The sequence below is a fragment of the Pygoscelis adeliae genome, unplaced genomic scaffold (genome assembly GCF_000699105.1).
Source record: "Pygoscelis adeliae isolate BGI_AS28 unplaced genomic scaffold, ASM69910v1 Scaffold174, whole genome shotgun sequence".
Lineage (NCBI taxonomy): Eukaryota > Metazoa > Chordata > Aves > Sphenisciformes > Spheniscidae > Pygoscelis > Pygoscelis adeliae.
This window is the reverse complement of record NW_008824676.1, coordinates 5,227,637-5,251,446: the sequence shown is the minus strand read 5'-3', so window position 1 is coordinate 5,251,446 and position 23,810 is coordinate 5,227,637. Positions and strand designations below refer to the sequence as shown.

At 40.6% G+C, this 23,810-nt stretch overlaps 1 protein-coding gene across 1 annotated transcript in view; it reads left to right on the top strand.

Moving 5' to 3' along the window:
• Positions 1 to 620: 620 nt before the first annotated feature.
• Positions 621 to 23,810, top strand: part of DPYS (dihydropyrimidinase) — a 34,158-nt gene continuing 10,968 nt past the window's right edge. Inside the window, exons 1-7 of the mRNA XM_009323097.1 lie at positions 621 to 934; positions 4,990 to 5,148; positions 7,340 to 7,519; positions 8,664 to 8,853; positions 15,979 to 16,135; positions 17,131 to 17,272; positions 19,308 to 19,450. Of these exons, the coding sequence (XP_009321372.1) occupies positions 665 to 934; positions 4,990 to 5,148; positions 7,340 to 7,519; positions 8,664 to 8,853; positions 15,979 to 16,135; positions 17,131 to 17,272; positions 19,308 to 19,450 (1,241 nt within the window). The 5' untranslated portion in view covers positions 621 to 664. The remainder of the gene's footprint in view (positions 935 to 4,989; positions 5,149 to 7,339; positions 7,520 to 8,663; positions 8,854 to 15,978; positions 16,136 to 17,130; positions 17,273 to 19,307; positions 19,451 to 23,810) is intronic.

Below are 23,810 nucleotides of genomic sequence, written 5' to 3'. Positions count from 1 at the left end.
AGCGATGGCTCAGTCCCATGGCGGCGGAGGGGCCCCTGCCGTATCAGCCTGCGGGGGCTCAGCTGAGATGGGCATGACACTTGGACCGCTGCTGCCCTGCACTCTCCTGGCCCCTCTGCATGGGCAGGACCCACAGGCTCCCCGGACACGGCTGCAGGGACCTCAGGTCCTCCTTCTGCTCCCCAGCCACCTCTGTGGAGAGCTTGAATTACCCTTGGTTTCCTCAAACCCCATTGCAAAGGTCTTGGGTCACCTTTGGGCATCACAAGCCGATGAACGGCCACATTTCCAAAACAGCCCAGAGTGGTTCAAACCCTGGGGTGTACAGGGCAGGCTGGAGCGAGCGCCATGAGAACCCAGCCGGACCCTCCTGAAAGCCTGGCCCCACTTTCTCCAGGCGAAGAGAACTAGAGCAGAAAGGGCCCGAAGCCAGCTCTCTGCCACCAGCCTGTGCGCTGGCTCGATGCACTCGCTGGGTATTGGTGCTTCACTGGAGGCGGTAGGTGTAGCTGCCAAGGGCAGTCTGTTTAAATAGCACCGTGTGATGTGTGTTTAGGGCCATTTGGAGATAACCTGGTGCTCTGGGAGAAGGGTGGACAGTGAAATACTCTCAGGCAAGAGCAACTTTCTGAGCTGAGGCCTCACTTTCGCCTTCTAGGCTCCCATGCCGCTGCAAAACCTGGCTCAGCAGAGACTTTTGATCAAGGGGGGGAAAGTCGTGAACGATGACTGCTCTGTGGTGGCTGATGTGTACGTGGAAGACGGAGTGGTGCAGCAGGTGGGACCAAACCTAAACCCTGAGCCACCCGCTGGACTTGTCGTGCTGGATGCAACCAACAAGCTGGTGATCCCTGGGGGCATCGATACTCATACACACATGCAGTTCCCTTTTATGGGTAGCAGGTCCAAAGATGACTTCTATACAGGAACAAAGGTGGGTGCACATACGCGTGTCTGTGCGTCCAGCTGAGCTTTCTTATAAAGGGATGTCTGCTGGTTACTCAATATTACTTCTAAAAGAGAGAATAGAGTGTGAATCAAGCACAGGCAATTGTTGCTGTCCCTTGGCTGGGACATTGTAATAAGCAGTTGGGGTACTCAGAGGTCCACCGTCAACCACTGCGTTATTTGGGCTCCTTCAGAGACTTTTCTGACAGCGGGTGGCAAGTGTTAAGTGCAGTCATTTACCCTGGCTGTCACCATGCAGACTACAACTTGCATTGGTACATGCAACAAGCTTCATACTTTTCTGAGCAAAGGTTAACTAAAGCAACAGTTTAACTCCCCAGTGCGTTGGGAGCACGTCTGTGGTTATCTGATCTTTCTCCTCTGTTAGCATGGGGGAATGCAAGTGTTTCTTGTGTCATTCAATTCTGTCCTTACTGTCTCTCTCAGTGAAGGTCCAGTTCAAATACGCTTTTTAAAAGTATCTCATTTCTCCCAGTTTTACACTTGGAGTGGTTTTTTTCAGCTTTTTAGCTGATCTCATTACATTCCCTGCATTAGTGGTGTATCAATTACTAGTGCTAACAGTATTATGCATCATCTCCATACAGTAAAAATACAGAGCTCCCTAAAATTTGTAAGGTACTTTTCTAAGAGCTTTGCTGTGCAGGCTGAAATCATAGAATCATAGAATCATTAAGGTTGGAAAAGACCGCTAAGATCATCGAGTCCAACCGTCAAATCCTTTGCCCACAGAAAGCATCACATTGTCCTACTTGGCTTGCCTGTTAGCCAGCATCCTCAGAGAGCCTGTTATATCCTGTCCCTCTCATGGCAGAACTGGGCTTCTAAAGCAGAAAGCGATAGTGCATCCCTTCCAAAGAAATGGATTTCACTGATGTACATTTTTTCTGATGTGCAAAATACTGATTTGCCTCTCTGAAATAGTTGAAATAAGTTAAATTCAACTCCTTTTAACAAATGGTGTGATGCAGGAACCACACAACTATTAAGAACCTTTAAAGTTTGCAGTCCTGCTTAGATTGACCCTATTCTTTAACAGGAAATTTCATTTCATGCTTGCCCCATCATGTCATGAGAGTGCGAGTTAGATTGTTTCAGTGGCGTAACATTTCCATACTCTAACAAGGATTTGGCTTTGTTTAATGTTGAGCCCAGAGTACTGAAAGGAGGACTACAAATGACCTGTATGCTATCCTTAAATTATTGGCATATTTCTTTCAATAATATTTATTCCAACTCAAGATAGATTTTCTGGTGTTCCTGCTGTTATTTGGAATGGAAATATTTTACACTGGATAGTTTTAACCACTAGAATTGTTCTTCTCAATGAGCACAGAAGTTATTGCCTGTCAGAGTTCAAGAAGCATCTGGATGACGCTCTTAGTCCTATGGTTTAGTTTTAGGTAGTCCGGCGAGGAGCAGGGAGTTGGACTCGATGATCCTTAGGTCCCTTCCAGCTTGAGGTATTCTATGATTCTATAGTGGCTCATTATAATAGACTGTAATTATTCTGCAAAACTTTGACAAAAAATTATTTTGTCCATCGCAGCAGATCTTTCCTGCCATACCAAAACGGCTGCTCTGTCGAACATAACATGTCTCTCCAAGTCAGACGTAAGATAAGATATAAAAGGAAAGCTACAGCACTGAATTTCCACGTCCAGAACTGATAGCTGGAAAGGGATTATAAATTTGATCATGGGAATCTTTTTCCCCAAACTAAGTCTCTTCCATAGCTATCTGGTAGAAATGAGGGAATCTAGTATTACATGGGCCTTACAATGCTGTCTTTTTCAGATGTCCATAGAAAAGAAATATTTTTTGAAAAAAATTGTAGTCACCAAAATGGCTTCCACAAACAGTTTTTGGACTTCACACTGCTTTTTGTGGTAAATGGAGAGAAAAAAAATCAAGTCCACAATGTCTGTTCTGCTTGTCTATAGACATCACAAAGTATGTTTCCTGGCTGAATGAAGTACATAATTTGATTTCTGTAATACTTAGTTTACATGATTTACAGTACACAAAAATATATATTAATGTTTTGTCATTTTCTGCAACAATCCTTTATTTCTCTGTGAAGACCATTTTTGTAAACTAATTATCAACAATGTATTTAGAAATTTGACATCTCAAGAGCAATCTAGCAGATGTGACTTGAAGCCAGAAGATTATTTTGGTTGACAAGAGAAAACATGTAAAAGAAACAGCAATGACTGTGGCTTTCTCTTAAGACGTCTGCTTGAGGTGTAAGTGGTCTCATTCTTCAAGTGCCTCCATTGACTTTAAAGGGAACCGAAGATGCAGATTAACTCAGATGTAGGTGCCTACACTGTAAATCCCAAATTAAAGGAGATAAATTGTGTGCTAACTTGCAAAAAAAGTACTAGTTTCAGTTAGCATATAAGTTTTCTGAATTACTTTTTGAGGCACTGGATAGGGAAGCTGCAAATCATAGACTGCATACACAAAACAGGATGTCCACATAGTCACTTTGGTGCCTAAAAGAAGACTCTAGATCCAGCCTAGTGATCAGATGTCAAAAAGTTAGATATTGTGGACCTTCTTAACCCAGGTCAAAGTGCGGGAAGTGTTCAGAGCTATTTACTCAAGGTCATCATCTGACAAATAATTTGGCAAGAGAATCAGAGAGACAAGGTTGTGTTCCAACTATTGCAAAATATGCTACAATGATTAGCTAAGATTGACCCATTCAGTTGAATAAATAAAGGCACAGAATACCTCTCTTTACAAAGAGAGGGGAAAAAAGATGTTAGGAGAAAAAAGAGACTTTGAGTGGAGTTGTGGAACCAATGACTTTTTTTTTTTCCTTGAAGTTTATAAATGTTCTTTAATTCTAAATCCTATTTAACAATAGAAGTCAATCTGCCTTGTTGAAAAGAAATTTTGAGAGTTTGAACAACTTCTCCTGAAGAAAATGTTCTGCTGAATTCATCACAGATTCACAAACGTTTATGTCACTCTCCAAACTTATTTTTTTGCAAAATATACTGACATATTTACAATTTTGCTTTTGATTGCTAAGTGGAGAGAAAGAAGGCAGAGACTGATTGATCTAGAAATAGGAAGAGTAATTTAGCATGAATTTGAACTGTGTATATTTTGATATGAATTGGTTGTACCTGTTGTGCAAAGGGACGTTCAGAGCAGTAGAGAGGATTTCTCTGGCTAATTTGGAAGATTGCAACAATTATAGCAAAGGAATTTCTACATTAGATCAATTTCTGTTAGTTGAGGATCTGGTTTCTGGGAGTAACTAACAAAGATCCTTCAAAGGAAAAAAAAAAGTAGTAATTCAATTGTCCATAAAGGAGAGTGAAAATTATTGGTTAAAAAGCAATTTTTGATCCTCATACATAAAGTAACGTTTTTGTTTATTTATTTACTTGTTTATATCAAGGATGTTTCAAAACCTGCTGTGCAGTTTTACTAAATGATACCCTGTCAGTAACAAAAATAATTTTAAAACACTTTAAAAATCCTTTTGGTGTTAGGCAAGAGTTTGGGGATTTTCACACTGGATTTTCAAACTGAATCTGGTTTTTTTTAGTTGTGTATCTGCCCCTTAATACTTTCCTGTCACACAGGCTTGTTTTTTCAACTAAGTAGCCTCTGAGGAAGCACTTCTCGAGTTGACTATGGTCTTCTGGTTCTCTTCTTTGTCAGTGATCCCACCCGCTTAAGGAAACTCACTGATGCATGAATGCTGCAGACTCATCTCAAAATCTTTATAAGATTTTGTACATGTGCGAAAACTTCTCCTTCAGTCTGAAAATTTCCCCATGATTCTCCTGAATACCTGTTTGAGAACATCCTTCTCAAAGGAGGTGAAATTAATCTCCACAATCATTTCGCAAATTCAGACTTTACGCAGGGAAACTCTTCAGTGGCTTTTGGCTTTTCAGTGTATCAAGATTAATTGTTGCACAGGGAATCGGAGAGGGTGGGAGGAAATTTGCATTCTCTCTGATTGCTAAATATTTACTTTCTTGCTTTCAGGCTGCTATAGCAGGAGGAACCACTATGATCATCGACTTTGCCATCCCTCAGAAAGGCTGTTCTCTTATTGAAGCCTTTGATAGATGGAAAAGCTGGGCAGACCCTAAAGTCTGCTGTGATTATGCACTGCACGTGGCAGTTACGTGGTGGAGCAACAAGGTAGACACAATAGCTGATTTTCAATTCCATGAATTGGTACCGCACCTGCTTTGAATTCGTCCTCACGTGCTAAATATAGCTTGCTGGCAGTGTAATAGTTAGTGTATTTTTGTGTGTAAAAACTACATTTGAAATAGCCCACATCCTTCTAAAAGTACATGTATTTGAAAAAATAAAGGAAGTCTGCAGATAGCCTACATCTTTGGATAATACCGCAGAAAGCTAAAGAAAAAGGAAGCAGTTGTGCAAGACCAAGACCAGGTGGGCCAGAGGGGGCAAGAGGTGTTTGCATCAATTTTGGCTTTTGTTACTTGAACACTTGATAATCTATGCTTCTGTTGAGTCTTGGTGCTATTATTCTTTTTAATGAGGGTATACATGAAAAATATGGTACGTCACTTTATTTGTAAAGGAAGAGTTCTATTCCTGAGTGACTGCAGTAATATCTTCTTAAAGTAAAGCAGGACTGGAGCCAATAATTACTTGAATGTGAGATTATCTAAAAAACCTTTTTGAAATTTACATATGTGAGAATCGTCTTTGTTGTGTGAATGTTTGCTGATAGCCTGAAAGTTTTACTGAATAAATTAACTTTTCAGGTGCTTGACATCTATCTGAACCTGACCCAGGTTTTACAAGACCACTTTGGATCCTCAGAGAACATGCATCAGTACATAGATATATTAAGTAAATTCCATTTTTAAATATGAGTACTTCCTCTAATTTTTAACTTTTAAAATCTATAAACCAAAGCCTTCATTCTGCAGACACCCCATCTTTGGTATTCTGTGCACTGAGCACTAAATAGACTGATCCCAACTTGTATAGCTCAAAGCAAAGATATAAAATAAATTCTCCAGTGAAGTTTGAGGAATGTGCATTTGAAACAGCCTTAGTAGAGAACAGTGGAATTATACTGAAAAATTCAATAAAACTAGGGAGGTGTAAATCAGTGAAATGTTCTGGTTTATGTTAAGAAGTTAACTGTTTTTAAAGGCCAAGACTGAAAGAAATAGAAAGGTCTGATGTTTTGTTGCTGTAAAAGACCTGGGTAAAGAAGACTTCGATATTTCATGCCCTTCTAATTAGCTAACATCTCCTCAGGATTTGAAATACTGATTAAAAACATACATTCTTTACAATGCCTTCCCTTAGTCATAGTAATTACTGAAGAAGAAAATAAATGGCGTGCCTCTATATTTGTGCCAGAGCAAGGCCTTATGTCAGGTATTTATTTGTTTGATAATTCCCACTCAAGATATGCTTCCATCCCTCCTCTGGATAAGTCCAGAAAATTTCCTTGAGTTTTATATCAATCTCTCACCTTTCTTGGGCAGATCCAACCAGATTATTAGAAAGAAGATGAAAAATAGCATTTTACTTTTTGAAAGGAATTCATCCCATGGAAATTGTAATAGCATCACAGATAGGTGTCAGTTACTGTCACCATCATTTTACTGGGAAGGGAGAGCCAAAGTTAGGTAATGGATAGTTCTAGCTAACCAGCTGCACAAGAAAACTTTGGGCTACAATCTGCATCTTTCTTTCTTCCTTTCTTTCTTTCTTTCTTTGGGACATAATGTTTTGCTGGGCTTCACAGACTCTAGCAGAAGCAGGGAATCCTATCAAGGAGGGCATATAAGAAAAAAAGCAGGCTGCATCTAGAGTTTTAGAGCCATTTTTTTTTTTACCACAAAATATTTCAAAAAGGCTGTGTGTTGTTTAGAGTCAGGGCAAAGCTCTAGGAGAAAAGATCTTTTCCGTCACTCTGTTATTTGCCAGAAGCTGAAGCCTGTTATGATCCAATTTTGAAAATAAATTTTGCACAAATCTCCATAAGTATTGATGCATTGATTGTAATACTGGACTGGGTGTTGTCAACATCAGGAGGTTTATTTGAAATAAAATTCTGCTTCACTATCTTTTGTAAAAAGCATTCCCTTCCTGCAATTAGCTTGTGCCTCCAATATCTGCACTGCAGTGGTACTAGTTTATATACTTTGAGAATCAGTTTGATACAAGAATAATAGTATAAGTCAGTCTTTAAATATGTGACTTAGGCTGTTTGGATTGAACGTATGTTTGATGGATGGAGTAAAGGCTCACTCTTCATATTTACAATTTCTTTATACAAAATTATTAACAGGTAAAATGTAATATTGCTGTTTTTTAAAATTGCTGACTTTTTCAGGTGAAGGAAGAAATGAAAAGTCTTGTTCAAAACAAAGGCGTCAACTCCTTCAAGATGTTTATGGCCTATAAAGATCTATACATGGTCAATGATGAGGAGTTATATGCAGCCTTTTCCTGCTGTAAGGAACTTGGAGCAGTTGCTCAAGTCCATGCGGAGAATGGGGAGCTAATTGCACAGGTAGGCATTTCACATTTTGTCCATCAAAGTCAGGAATGTAAACGGTCCTGTTACCTAAGCACTTCAATAGATGTATTAGTACCATCATTATATCACAGGGAGAGACTTTTCTACCCTATTTTTCTTCCATGGAATTGAAGACAAACATCTTGTCCAAGATCCTGAAGGGTGCTTGTGATGGGCTAACAAATTGTAACCTGGAGTCCTGGGTTCAGGATAGACAGGAGGCAAATGATCCTGTTATAATGAGAGTTGTGCTTGCAGTATAATATATATAATATACTTGCAATATAATATGTATACTTGACTGACAAAGAAAGCATCAACCAGAGCCTGACCATCGACCAGGTCAAAGGAGGAGCACTCGGCCAAGTATTTAGATGTTAGGTGTGTGATGGCAAACCCTAGGTCTCTCCAAACATAGTCAGCTCATCTAACAAGAACGAATCCAGAAGTACGGAGAAGGCTTCACTGACTGGGCACAGAAGTCTCAACATCCGTCTATACATAGTTAGCCTCACTTCACACTTGCTACTGCCATCTTAGTGCTGTGTGGAGGCACTGGGAGTATAGCTACACTGATGTCTTTGAGTTTCTTCAACTATTCTAGTCAACAGTGCTTTGACTCTGCCCCAAGTCCCATAATGGAAATGAATTTATTGCTAAGTAATCTCAAATCAGCAAAGCATAGGTTCCTGGAATATAGTGGGGACAAAATCTTATGCCTCTTAAAACCTTTGAGCCTCATTCAGAGGCTCTGGATGTGCATCTTTGTGCTTAATAAGGATCCTTCAATGTTTTTTCCAATGAGGGGTTAGTACTGTCATCTCAGTTACTGCTGTGATCATTTAAGAGTACATATTGAGAGAGAGGTAGGATTTTCAAAAGCGGTAGTTTATCCTGCAAGCCAGTGGAGCGTGTTCTCTGAAGTCACTTAGGTATTCTGAGACCTGTGTTTATTGAGAGATATATTGGATTTCAGATAACACAACAATAACTTCTCTTGAAAAAAAATCGTAACTGCCTTTTTTTTTTTCTCAAACTAGCTGCAGTGGCTGGTTTAGGATCCATTTGTCTGACAGCATGTTCACAACACCATGGTTGCACTTTAACTGACTCTCACATGTTTTTGTATGGTGTTCAGGGTGCAAAGAAGATGCTGGCGATGGGGATAACTGGCCCTGAGGGGCATGAGCTGTGTCGTCCTGAAGATGTGGAAGCTGAAGCTACACAGAGAGCAATTACCATAGCAAATGCTGTAAACTGCCCCCTTTTTGTAGTCCATGTAATGAGTAAATCTGCAGCAAGGGTGATAAGTAATGCACGAAGAGAAGGTAAAAGTCCTAATTCTTTTATGCTTAGGCAATGGCATTGGAGGAAGGGTCATGGGAAAACTAGACGTAGCATCAGTGTCCTATTTGCCATGGGTGCCATAAGCCTGAGAACATGGGTGAATTTCTTGGAGTGGGGTGTCTAAACTGTGTGTGTGTGTTGTGGGGCCCAAGAGGAGCTAAGCAGTGTGGAAGAACAGCAACTGGGATTGAGACTTTCCCTTCTCCCCAGAGCAAAATTTTTTCCTCTTCATACTGTACCTCTAAGGTCAAAGTGATGGCCAGGACAGCATTATTGCATTAAAAATGATGTGACCAGTCCAAGACAATATATGCTCTGCTATTCCCCTCCGTTGAGTTATAGTCTGCAAGCTATTATTACCAGCTATTCAGGTGAGAAATTCTACAACAGAGACCACACCATGTTTTTACAGACAGTGTCATGACATGACCAGGACTCCTATTCATTGGGCACTTAGAAATCATGGTGATAATAACAATGTCTGAAAGCCTTGATTCCCTCCAGGGAAGGGTTTCTCAGGTCAGGCACTGCAGGGTTCATAAATAGTTCTGGTCAGCCAAGGGAGCCTGACCCTCTTGACCATCTGTTGGGCAGGCTAAAAGCAGCCTGAAGGCTGTAGGGATTCAGGATGTTTTACCTCCTCATCTCTAAGTTCATCCAGCGCAGCCTGTGGAACCACAGTGCTGTGAGGAGACATTATACGGGTGTAAGGAGCAGGACAGAGGCCCATGATTTGGAGGGCCTAAAACCTTATGGATTATCTGTCCTTGTTATCTTTTTATATCTTGGCTTGTGTTCATTTGACCTAACATGAATTGCATACAGACTTCAGGTTCCTTATTTCTTGACTTTAGAGATGCTTACACTGGGGGTGTAGATTATTAATATAAAAATGCAGAGTATGAGAGCTTGAGGAAAGTGCAATCAAAACCAGCATGATATTATTGTGCTAATATAGATGGATGTGTTTATGTGGAATACATATTGATTATGACTTCTAGTAAGACTTATCAGTAATTCAAGTTTATAAAAGAATCTACCAGAATATTTTTTACTAGCACATCTTTTGGTACTGTGCCATGTTAAATTCCTCCACTAGATGACAGTGCTGCTGGTAATGTGGATTATATCTGTCAGTGTATGGTTATTTGTACGTTCACAGGTGTGGTGTCACCATTAACTACAAGAAGCTGTAACAACAGTTAAGATACCCAGTTTAAAGATGAAACACTGGCTGTGAACATAAAAGAGCTAAGATAGGAGGTGGTGTTTTATAACACAGTATTCAAGTACGAAATTCTATGCTGATAGTAAATACTGTAAAATACTGTTAGGCATGTGTTGTAAAAATAGTCTGCAGTGCCAGTATGATAACTGACTTGATAATAGTATGCTTCTTTGACGTGTAAAAAGAAGAAATTGGTACAACTTGTGCTTATTGTGGTGCAAATTGGATTTTATAGCTTCCTGGGTTCATGCAGTCAGAATCATCAATGCTTGCCTTTGTGCACAGCAACGTATAATATCTCTCCATAATTAATTTCTATTTGCATGGAAGTATACTGTTTAGGAAACAGAAATCTAGGATTGATTAAGAAATTTCAAAAGACAGCTAGTGTACCACAAAGATAGGTACAATTATAGTTTTTAATGAGACTGATCTGTATAAATTCTGGCAATTAGAAATTCATTGTTGCTAGTTTCAGTAAAAGTTATTTTCCATTCTTCACTTGAAAGTGGTAATACAAAATAAGGAGATGCAGAAAAAAAAATTCTCAAAGTATCAAATGACGTAAATAAAACCTAAATATTTTGCTGAAAGATGTTCAACTTGGACAGGTTAAAACCACTCTGATGTGAAAGCTGTGTAAACTCTTAAATACAGGAAGGCTCTCAAGCATTTGGAATATTCACTCTAATGCAGTTTATTCATCTTTTCAAGATTATTTCTCCATCTCTTGATGCTAGCTTCCTGCTATTTACAATTGTGAAATTTTTCATGTTCCTTTTCAAGCATTTAGCATGAAGTAAGTGTGTGGGTGTATATTCCTCCCTGCCCATGTCAGGGGAAGATTGATATCCCTTCCTATTCCATCACTGACCTCAAAAGGAGAGAGACTGATCTTCAGTGAGTGTGATCTATTTTCTGGGTGACAGTGTGATACCAGAGTTGAAGCATTGCTTCACAAATTCTGTGGGATGGTGATTTTCCTAGTCAAAAATGTAAGTCAGACCCCAGTTCTTCTTTGTCCCTCATTTAGCTATACAAGTTGAACAATAATATTAGAGCTGATCCAGTTTGCTGAAGACAAATTCTGAAGGCATAATTCTGTTGTCTTCAGTGAGCTATGGCTCAGACCTTAAAGGCTAAAATCAATTATACAGACTGTAAAGGGATACTAGTTCTTATACTAGAATAAGCAAACTTTAGGGCAATCACATGAGTGACCATCTTTCCCTCTCCCCTCCATGCCAAAGTCCACCATCTATGTCTGCTCTGATCTCCAGCAACACTGGTCACCGAAGGAAATCTCCAGATTGCAGCAGCATGTTTTTCATGTACATCAGCAACAGCTACAGTGCTGCTGAGTATTCAACAGGAAATCCAGTATTTCCACATTGTGACTGTGTTGAAGAGGGAGAAGTTAACTCATGCCCCCATTCTGTTCTTTTGGGGCCCTACCAGCCTGTTTGCTGAAAGCAATGGTTCACCATTTCTCCATTTGAGAGGGTCAAAGGCAGCACCTCTCTGTGAGAACTGTTCTTGCTCATCTCAGTGGGCTGTTTCTTCATCTCTAGGCAGAACATGATCTTGAATCTTGCTAGAATAGGTAGAGGAACTGTCTGCTTCCGCAGAAGGTCAGTCTGATATCTCTGTGTGCTCAGTCTCATTCCCTTCAGTGGGAAGTCAAAGAGGATCCTCTTTCTGCTATTGTGTGTCTTCCCTACAATGAGAAGACAAGGCTGTAGAGTACTGGTGTCAAGCAATGCAGCTCCCTCTCCTTGTTAGGACTACCTGATGTGAACTTACTGGGGAAAACTAATGTGGCCCTGTCACCCATTCCTTCAGCCAGTAGCGCCTACGGGGAAGCAAGGCTAATAAAATGTGATGTAGGGATATATGACTTATACTGCCTCCCACTTAGAAATGCTTTCATTCTAAGTGTACGAAAAGACTAGAGGTCATGTCCCTTTGCTCATTTAACTGTGCTGTTACGGCTAAGGAAATAAGACTTTCTAGTGCAGATTAGAACTGGAGAGCAGCATCTTACTAAAAAGTCAGTTTTTAAAAGGTTTCTCCCTTTTAAAAAATGCATACAAAAATATGTACTTAGTCAGATTAAAAGAAGCTTGCTTAGACTTCTGAAGTCTGTACCTCCTACCATCAGTCATGGGTTAGGTCTGCTCTTAGTGTGAGGAAGGGCATGTCCATAGCTGTGGGTATACAGATTCTCAAGCTGATTCTGAGCACAGGAGTTGTCGTGGTTTAACCTCAGTTGGTGACTGAGCACCACACAGCCGCTCGCTCACTCCCCCCCCCGGTGGGATGGGGGAGAGAATTGGAAGAGCACAAGTGAGAAAAAGTCGTGGGTTGAGATAAAAACAGTTTAATAATTGAAATAAAATAATGATAACAATAATAATAATGTAATAATAATAATACACAAAGCAAGTGATGCACAGTACAATTGCTCACCACCTGCCGACCGATGCCCAGCCAGTCCCCGAGCAGTGGCCCCCCCGGCCAGCTTTCCCCAGTTTATGTACCGAGCATGATGTCACATGGTCTGGAATGTTTCTTTGGCCAGTTTGGCTGTGCCCCCTCCCAGCTTCTTGTGCACCTCCAGCCTTCTCAGTCGGTAGAGCATGGGAAACTAAAAAGTCCTTGGCTAGTGTAAGCATTACCTAGCAACAACTAAAACATCGGTGCCTTATCAACTTTGTTCCCATCCTAAATCCAAAACACAGCACTGCACCAGCTACTAGGAAGGAAATTAACTCTATCCCTGCCAAAACCGGGACAGGAGTGCAACTAAAAATGCCAACTTTTTAGCTGACTCATGCAGGACAGCTCAGGTCCAGACTGTAGATAGCTTAATTGATGTAATGCTATGCCTGATTCAATAAACCCTGCCTTGCAGTTCTGCTTCTTTCAGATCATAGCTGGTCAGTGAGTATCTTTGCCCCATATGACCTTATCTTAAGTGCTTCTGAAACTTTCACTAGAATAAGCACACAGGGACCAGTTTTTCAAGCCTGTAAATGTTAGTTGGTGTTTCTCAAGATTATGACTCTTTTTGAGTTCCGATAGGTGGTAAAATAAATTGCAGTTGCGTGTTCTTCTTTGTTATAAAGGAATTTATGTGAAAATAGCTCTTGCCAGCCAGTTTGGGCATCTGATGAAGAAGTCACAAAATCCACAGCTATTTTCCAGCAGCTCAGAGATGTCAGAAAGACCAAACAGCAGAACACTTTCTGCTTACTATTTATATTGAATGCAGGAAAACATAACAAATGGAAAGACCTGATTTATTAATGCATTACTGCAGTTTTATGCCTATAGGCAGAAGCCAGTTGAGCTAAAAGAACCTTAATGCAGAATTTCCTTGTTGTCAATCGAGCTAGAAGAGCCTTAATGCAGAATTTCCTTGTTATTTGGATTAAAGCAGAATCTTGATATTATTGCACCCTTCAGTGTGGCTAGTCACAGTCCAAATCAAATGCAAGAAACTGCATGGTCAGCAGAAGTGTCCAGATGTAGTCCATTGAAGCAGCAGTGTTCAGTCACAAAATCACTTGAGGAAATGGCTTTTACTCCTTCCCACTCATGGGAACAAGGAGAGCTGCTCAGGTCAAATTCTGACTGCAGAAATACTGTCATCAGTTGTGGTACATAAGTTAGAATCAACTCAGCATATATGACTGTGAGCTTGGAGACCTCTTTTCATTTTTATGTTGTGAAACTGAGATAAGAAAATTATTTATGGAAGCTAAACATATACTGCTTTCCTACCATTTTAACTTTTATTATTTATAGCTATGTCCTAATGATTCATAGTTTAAGTTTGGATGGAATCAGCATGTTTAGATGCATTCGGAAAGACACATCCCACACCACACTTCCTCCTCCCCCAATTTCCACTGACTTTGCTCATGAAAAATCTGTCAAAAGTTTAATAGGTAAATATAGGAGATTGGTTGTATATGCAGGACTTTTCCTGTATATATCTAGGTGTGTGGCAGCTTGCCCTCAAATACTGTGTTTGGAGTTGCCCAAGGAAGGCCAAGATCCCCCTAACTCCTGCAGCAGCTCTGAGTTAGGAGAACACTAATCTGACTCAAACCTCCTGATTCACTGAGTGGACATATCACTTACATGGGTGGCCTCATATCCAGTGCTTTAGGTTTTGAAAATATGATGCAAAAACCAGCAATTAACTGCTTAAGTCATGATTTCCAGTCCAAAAAATGGTGGTGGTCTCCTTCTGAGCCCAAGTGTAAAGCTATAAATATGTAGATAAGTGGGACTGGGAGCTTAGAATGCTCCAAGCCAAAGTGTTAGTACAAGACAAGCATGTACAGCATGTCAGAGCATGCTGAGATGCTTATAGCAAATTAATAATGCTAATAGGGGGTCTTTAGGTTGTGGCAGAAGTCATACTATGTAGTACTTGGAGTAAATATACAGTATAATAATGTCAGAGCAGGTTTTGAAACCTTGTAGAAATAACTGTAAACTATGGGTTTTAAATGGTACGAGGCCTTTTTGCAAGTCTAGCACAGAAAATTTAAGGAATGGTACTACTGCAGTGGGAAACATATTTTGAAAAGAATTGAGCTCCACAGTAGCTACCTATGCTAGTATAGCAGTTATAATCGAGTAGCTCACAGAAGTACCAGAATCTAATGTACAGAGAGAAATCTGCAAAGGTTTGTTTTGCTGTTTTCCAAAAGTACAGTGGATGCCTGACTGACTTACGTGCAGAAAGCCAGAAAAAGGTCACTGTCTTGTATCACCGAGCAATTACCAGCTGAGCCCTTGCTGGGGTAATGTAGTGATAGTTCTAATAAAAATTGTGCCTGGAGTGAAATCTGGGATCTGTAGCAAGATACCCACCGTCTGTAGGGAGCAGGGGAGGGAGAAAGCTCTTGCTGGGATCCAGCAGAAGCTGCCTTTAACCAGCATCAAGCAGCCTATGAGTGGGTGTGTGAGGTCCCAGCTCACTCTGGTTCTTTGGTGGCTGTCACAGTGAGGGGCATTACCACCTGTCACCTACAGAACTGCAAAGTGGCTGGACCACCTCCTCAGGGAGTGAAACGTCTTGTTTTATCTCCCATTTTGTTCTGATGAGTTTCAAACCCATGTTTCCTAGGAGGAAAAAACAGTTAAAATATGTTAGCTCTATCCAAAGGCTAAGAGCCAGTCTGGGCTGGCATCCTTTTCTGAGGAATTTGGAATACTGTGCAGCAAAGAATTAAAGATTAAAATTTGGGAAATAACTTTTAAAATTAAATTATTAAAATTATTAGCTTTTAAAATTAAATTATTTATAGTTTTTTATTTGGGAAATGTTTTTACACTCTTTAAATTTATGTCTGGTGCCATATTGTTATTCCTGGAACAATTATAGCCTAACAATTAAAAGTACTGCCTTGCAAAGTCTGTATGCTACATATATGATTTTATTAACTTGCACTGTTACGCAGTCAATAATTTTAGAGCACCAAACAGGTGCTACCAAGAAATACATGGATCTAACATAATTAATGCAACTGAGGAGTCTGTTCCTTTTGAAATCTCAATCACATGCCTCATAAGCAATATGTAAAACCCATTATAATATATCTGTCAACAATTTAATTAAAAAACTTGCCCAAGCAATGTTCTTATGAGGAAATATATTGGGAGATCACCAGCAGAATATTCAGGACAGAAATGCTGTGTTATAGCTTAGTTTATTATGTCCTTCCATATGTTGGTATTTAATTTGAAACACTCATTCAAATTTAAATCCATTGCCACCAAGAAGATACAGAGCAGAGAAAATACAAGATATGCATTTTTATATTGTTTGATGATGATACTATTGCTTTACATTTTTCAGGAAAGGTGGTTTATGGGGAGCCTATTGCTGCTAGTCTTGGCACTGATGGTACCAACTATTGGAATAAAGACTGGGCTCATGCTGCAGCATATGTCATGGGGCCTCCACTGAGACCAGATCCATCTACTCCTGGTTTCCTCATGAACTTACTGGCCAAGTAAGCAGATGAACAAACAGTGACAGCTGATGCCCAAATACACAGCAAATTCTGTCTGGAGTATATAATAACAGGTTGATGCCCTGGAGATTTTCTAAGTACAGAATGTTACATTATCAGGAAGGAGAAATGGAAGGTGAAACCATAGATGAAAAACATTTTTTGTTACAGAAATTAGAAAGTGTTCAGATTTTGTTTCTCTGAACTCTTGTGGCCTTCTGTCCCCATTTGATTTCAATCAATAAGCCTTGCCTTGCTAATACTGCAGCAAAAATTGAAACATGACCAGGGGGACAGTAAGGCTGTAAGTTGGTCAGAAATGTGTAAGAAGTGGAGTCACAGCTAAGAGTTCTGGGTTTTGTTGTCAGCTGCCTTTTTCACTTGAAATTTGGATGCTCCATAAAAACTAAGCCTGCTGACTTCTGAAGGTAGATGTAAGTTGTCCACTTTATAACATCTCCTTCAGAAGAAAGTAGGAACAGAAGTATCCTTCAGATACTTGCAGTTAACAAAATGTGTAGTTTGCTGGTATTTCATTACCAATAAAGCTTAACTCCACAAAAGGGTTGAATTTGACCGAAGAGTCTGTGAAGGTATGCCTTAACACTGACTGACGGTTGTGCAGATCCGTAGTAATTTCACAGGGTATATGGAGTTACACAGTCTAAAATTGCTCTAAGTGAGGATGGGACCAAGCCCTTTGCTCTGGGCAAAGTGGGACAGTCCTCCGTTTGTGGGACACCTTTGACATATCCAAAGTAAAAGTGGTGCTCGGTTTCTTCTGAGGGGTTTCTGAAGAGGAAACTGCTTCATAGGGGAACTGGCTGTTACTATGGAGCTACTCTTGGAGGATGGGACTGAAGACAGGCTGGTGGGGCATATCAGTTTTTCCTTGCAGAAGGGATGGCTGCATCTACCCTGCCTTGCAACAGATTTTCCTATGTGGCACTGTCTGGTACATGCTCTGATTCATAATGAACTTTGTTTCTCCGTAGTGATGACCTGTCTGTGACAGGGACTGACAACTGCACCTTTGACATATGCCAGAAAGCTCTGGGGAAGGATGACTTCACAAAAATCCCTAATGGAGTGAATGGTGTGGAAGACAGGATGTCAGTCATATGGGAAAAAGGCGTTGTAAGTATATCAAGATGTCTGAACGTGGAGGTAATTGATTTCTCCAACAAAATATAATCTCTCAGCAGTATGAACTCTCCAGTTTTATCAAGTGTATTTATCATTGGATAACTCCTTTGATCAAATACCATAACAGAGTCCTTACTAACTCTCTCTTTATGGTCCTGGGAGATAGAGGAAGATTCTTAGTGCTTAAAAAATAGCACTAGAGAATCATTTCCATCATTTAGCAGCAAAGGACTGCTATTGTTTCAGTGGTAGTGCACAGTACATTTACTTGCAGCATTTTTTTCAACAGATGAAAGTAAAAAAGAAGAGGAGCCCACAGTTTTGACTTGGTCAGTTCTGTATTTTTTCCTCTCTGATCTCTTTCAAACGTAGCTGTTGGAGGAGCTTCTACACTGGGTGTGTGCCTGTCAACTTCTAATTTGTGTTTTCAGCCAGAGAAAACAAGCTAGAGATAAGAAATGGCTCTCTAATGCATGGCTCAGTCCTGTGATATGATGAGATGAGCACCTTCAAGTCCCATTGACTTCAGATTTTCAGTGCCATCACAAGAATGCTCAGTGCTTCTCAGGACAATGCCCTTCAGGCTCTAAACAAATACAAATACAAAAGCTAGTGGCCAGGCTTTTTGGATATGGGGTGGTCTGATGAGGGGAGAGGTGAGGCAATCTGGTGAGGAATCTGCTGCTTACTGGGTGTTACGATTGCTCTGGCTAATACAATACTGTTAAGTTCCAGAGGCTCTAGTTTAACTTGCTTTCTAATTAATATTAAGTTCTCTTGCAGTAGTGAAGTCTTGTTGATAATGCACTGTGAAGCATATTTATTTGTCACAGTAGAATTATCTACCTCACATACTTGGTAAGGATGTGGATCAGAATCTCTCTTGTTTATCTGTCTGTATTTGGGATTCAGCTCCAGTTGGTGTGTACAAAGCAGACTTCTGCCTATGTTTACCTGTGGCATAGCTCTAGTGTGATTATTGATGGTGTAAACTGGAATATAATCTAGCTTCTGGTTAGTATGAAAGGGTGACATGAATATGTACATCAGTGCTGCTTTTGAACAGTGTATCCTGTTGTGCAAGATAATTTTTCAAAAGGTTCTTCAATCAGTGATATCCTCCCTTTTCTTACTCATAAAATATTACACAACTGTGAGAGTTTGTCTGGAAAGCTTCCCTCCCTTCCCATACACCATTACTTAGAAGAGCAGTGTTCACTTTCGTTATGCTTTTCTTCTCAGATGACTGCTCACAGGCCACCATACAAACATGTTTTTATGACATGCTGATTCCTAGACTGACCTATGCACAGTATTACTGCCAGTGTAGCTGGCTTTCCAAGCAAACAAGTCACAGGGGCTGGATTAAATTAGTTATGTGCCAGTGAATAGTCCCAAGACACATGTGTATCCATTATTTTTTGCCATTTTGCTGATGTGTCACACCAGCAAATCTGGTTTTTATACTACTTGATCTCAAATATTTACTGAACAGTACTATCCTCTGTGTTATTGTTGAAGAGATTTGCAAATCACCTTTCCTGTATTATACATATATATATATTATATATTATACATTGTGCCTTGCCTTTCCTTTATCATCTTCCTGGCTCTCCTTAATACTGTCTCACCATTTTCCAAAACCTACATACTTGAGAGATGTTATGTCTCCTGAGGAAACTGCTGAGCAGGACTACAGATTCAAAGCCAGCTAAAAAATCTGATTTCAGTTGACTTGGGACTGGATCCACAGAGCGTTTGGCTTTAAAGTTGTCTTTTTTACCTTTGCTGTGGGATAAAGTAAGATAAAGTTATTGTATTCAGTGAATGTACATTGCAGTATGTGCATCTGAGACAAATAGTTATTTTTATTTCTTTTAAACTCTTCAGTATGACATTTAAAAAAAAAATTGATGTGATGTTGGCAGAGAGCTGTCACTCATCCTAGCCTTTTAAACAGCAGGAACTTTTTTTTTATTCCTTGTTTAAAAAAGTAATGAGTTTGCTTTTGTGTACTCTTCTGCAGTACAGTGGAAAAATGGATGAAAACAGATTTGTAGCTGTAACCAGCACAAATGCAGCAAAAATCTTTAACCTTTACCCGAAGAAGGGGAGAATTGCTGTGGGTGCTGATGCTGACATCGTAATTTGGGATCCCAAAGCTACAAGGTATGTATGGTTAGTTAATTCCTCCCACCCAGCCTCTCTGCAGGAAAAAATATCTCAAAGCCTCTGTACAGCAATAAGCCTTTGCGGTGAGGTTTCGCTGTTTTTCAGCAGCACTTTGCGTGAATTATTTACAGGTTATTTTTCTCCTACAATAGTGTATGTAAGCAGAGATCTTTGATCTCTAGATGGACTTAAAAAAATTCTCCTAGATTGCTGACCAAGTGCAAAAATAACACCGTCTGTACATTATGCTACCAGGGCTTGGTATCCTAAGAGTAAAAATAACCACTTTGGGATCTTAGAGTAACTCTGTTAAGTGCTAGAGTATGTTTAGCTTCCTCCCACTGCAAAGAGAAGGGAGAGGACCCTGCGTTCCTGCAGGATGACCCATTGCAAACTTGTGTTTTGAACTTACAGCTATTTCAAGCATATTCAAAGGTGGTCAGGATGGGTGGTGAAAGTGTGGGGTCTTGCCCTCCTAATGTCTTCTCCCTAGCTGATAGAGCAAATATAGTGGTAGAGCCAGGAGTGAGCTTAGTTCTGAAACTCAAGCTGTGCATGCTTATGCTTTTATTTAAGGAGTTTTCTGATTTTGTGCAGTAAGTCTGCTAGAATAGAGCTTTCATACCAACAACAGATGCACGAAAGGTGTGCTTATGTCTCACCCTGCATGGCTTGATGCCATGCTACATTTTTGCTACAAAGGGCATGCAGTGTCTTTGTGGGAGCCTCAACTCACACAGCATACTGTGCGTTACAGCTGATTCTTGTCTTCAGGTATATTCACACCATCAGCCAGCTCCATGCTCAGGCCGCTATAAACATCTCAAGAATTACACATCTTGAGTCTTGCTCTGGCTCTTGTGCCCATTCTGGTCTTGTTTAAACTGCCTGGAAATGGTCTGGCAGCTGGCTGTCACAGAGCCAGCTCACCTGGGCAGTTGTCTTTCTCAGCTGAGATGCCTATGGGCTGTGCGAGTCAATCTCCACTGTTTAGGTGCTGAGCAGGTTAGCTTAAATCTGCAGGCACTTTAACAGCCGAGTCTTGCTTCTGACCACATCCAGCAGCAGCAGCAGGTCAGGAGGTGTGCTGGAATGGTGCTTTTGTCTTGGGCTCAGCTCTAGTGAGCAGTGTGAGCATACAACTGCCCTGAAGGCACACATTGACCCTCCTTGAAATCTCTTCGTCAGTGTCATCCAAATAGTAAATCCATAGACAGTAGCAGTCACTAACTCTAGATGAGCTTTGTGGTGTGTTGGGCATGATGATGGTATGGCCAGCTTTCATCAAGGTATCACAGTATTCGGTTGTTCCTAAAGCCTGAGCTGTTGTAACTCAGGTGGCATTAGGTTTTCAGCTTTTGTTTTTTAAAAAGCAGACTTGAAGACTCTCTTCATGGTAGAGGAAAGTTTTGAAACATAACTGGGCAAATCTGATTTTGGAAGGCAAATGGAGGGAAAAAAGCCCTAATCCTAGATTTACCTTACACAAACAAAATTTTCTTGACCAATCTTTTGGTTTTTGCATTTGTGATAATGCAGTTCTCACTCATTTCAGTATATTCATGGGTACGAAAAACATATGAGAGTGAGAGGAAAAGCATTCTGTGTTTTAAGCTGCAAAGCTTGAGGACATGGAGGTTGCTATTCAGAAGTCCCATAAAAAACTGGCAGCACCAGCAAAAGAAGTTTCGGGAGTGTCAACCCCAATAAACATAGAGGCCTGCCCAGCCCTGGGTCAGAGAGATTTTCATGTGCATTATGCCTTCTGGCATGTTGAGCAAGCATATTTTGAGATACTAGCAATGAGCTATTTGAGGACAGCGGAGCTATGAACTCTGATTTTAAAAAAAAACTGAAGGGATCTTTTCTGAGCTCACTTCTGCTCTGCCTGGGGACAAATTAATCTAGAAGGATAGCAGAGTTCTGACATTGTCCTCAAGGTGCTTTGTCAGCTCCTGAAATTATTTATCTTTTTGCCTCCCAAACATTCCTTCTGCCTCCCTTCACTGTCTCCTGAGTGCTCTAATTGCCTTTTTGCCCACTGCAGCTGTGAAGGTGCAGTTTTTCTTCAAATATGTTTTTGAAACATTAAACTGTATTTTCTTACTGAGCAAGCTGATTTTAAGTTCAGCCAATACTTTTTTTTTCTGATCTGGTACTGTTCCCATTGTTTATCCCTTTGGCTTTGCTGGGAGCAAGCCTCTCTGCAGGTACAATTTTGTGAACTACATGAGTAAGTATAAATAAATCTCACTAGTGCTTGTCTATTCATTTCACTACAAATCCTGAAGAGGGCACAAACAGCCCAGCAGAAAAAAAGGATCTAGTAATGGACTTCAACCATTTAAGATATTATACGAGATGCAGCCTCATGTTCTTTTGTTGACTCTGGGGGAGTGATTTTCAATTTCACAATAGGCTTGTTCCCCTTTCTTGCAAAGTCCTTCCTCTTTTGAGCATGACTTTTTCTCTTGTTTGTAAATCTAAATCTTGTAAGAGGAAAATGTGATTTTCCAGTTCTGATTTGATGCTCTGTTGCTGTAGTCTTAAAATACTGGCTGATACTAACCTAAAGAGTTAGACAATTGCTGAAGTATTGCTGTGAGGAACTGGTATTACCACAATCTGTCAGAGGAAGTCTATAGGGAAGATTCTGAAGTCATTCTGAAAGGTAGCGAAGCTCTTCAAAATATGAAAACTTACATCCCTACAAAATTGGCTGCATTTCCCCTCCCACATCATTGCACCACAGCAACATGTTGGGTACTATATGGGCATTCAGGATTCTCTTTTTCTAGGTTGCAAAAACCTAGTGAATTCAGTGTGACAGCTCTGCAAGCTGGGAACAATTGCAATTCAAGTTTCCATTTCCATCACTCTGCCACTTTAGCTGAGGCTTTCCTTCTATGAGTCAGCTTCATTGACTGGCCTATTTCTGTAGCATTTTCTGGTAATTTCTGCAGAAAATATTATATGAACAGTTATCAGATTTGCTACTGTATTTAAAGGCTTCTAAATACTGGTTTTAGCGGGTCTGCATGAAAGCAAGCAGTATTGGGAAGAAACACATTAAATGTATAAATTTGTTAGAAACTGCATTAGAAAAGATGGGCTGTGAGTTCTGCTAGGTTAGGTCTATTTCTTAGCTTCCTTATACACATTGCATATTCATTAAAGAACACAAATACCAAAGGGACCTGTTGGTTTATTGCAGCCATGTGCTACCAAACATCATCTTGCAGACCTCAACACCCTCAGCATCACAATTACAGCCTCTGCACACAGGATTGTTTTGTGAGAACTTCTTGGGAAAATGCATGTAGGCAGCAAGTGTGTACTCACTGTATCGTCTTATTTTAATCTGTGCTTTGATCAAGAATGTTCACTGACTTCTTTCAGCTGCACACAATTAATATAACAGCCCCAAGTCTGTGAAAGAAAAGCAACTGTAAAGACTGTTCCAGAAGAAGAGGGCAGAGTAAGCAAGGAAAAGGGAATGTCACCTGTCAGCAAGTCAGCGTCCTCTATAGCTGATGCCTTTAGCTATTTTAAAGCAAGCAAGAATACAAAATCTCTAGGGCTAGTTTCAGAAATGCTCAGCAAGGAATCTAAATACTGCAGTACCCAATTCAGACTGTGGAGAGAGCTGAGCATCCCTTGTAAAGTAGGGGCAGAAGGTGCTAAAGATCTCATAAGAGACATTCAGCTCCTGGCAGATATTAGAGCTCAATAAACTCACTGTAGCCTGTCAGAGCCTTGCAAATAAGCCCTGGATCAAGCCCCAAAGGCAAGATCAAACACCTGTAAGGATAAAAAACCTGTCTCAAATGCAGTTTAACTTTCTAAGTCCAGCCACTTCATTATAACAACATGCAGTCTGGGAAGGCTCACCCACAATTTTTTTTCCGCTCACCAAATATAGCCTAAAAGTTAGCTACTTTTGAATGCAGAGGCAGAGCTGGCTGTGCAGGTAGCAGTGTCTTACCCCATCCTCCTTGGGCTCTGCTGGAGTGGCACTCTTTGGCAGGCCCAGTGTGTGCCCCACGTGTGCCAGTGTAGCTGGGCTCAACCCTGAACACAGCAGTGATGACTGCAGCCCCAAGCACACCACTGCTGGACCGGGGTCCCTGATTAGCAGGGAAGGCAGGAGTCCTGAGGTGAGGAGGAGAGGGAGGAAAAGGCCATGTTACTCTCTGATCTACCTGCTATGACATGACTCATGATTTCGTCCTGAGGGTGCTCACAAGGCATGAGCGGGACAACCAGGGGATCAGGCCCAGCCAGCACGGGTTCATCAAAGGCAGGTCCTGCTTGACCAACCTGATCTCCTTCTATGACCAGGTGACCCGCCCAGTGG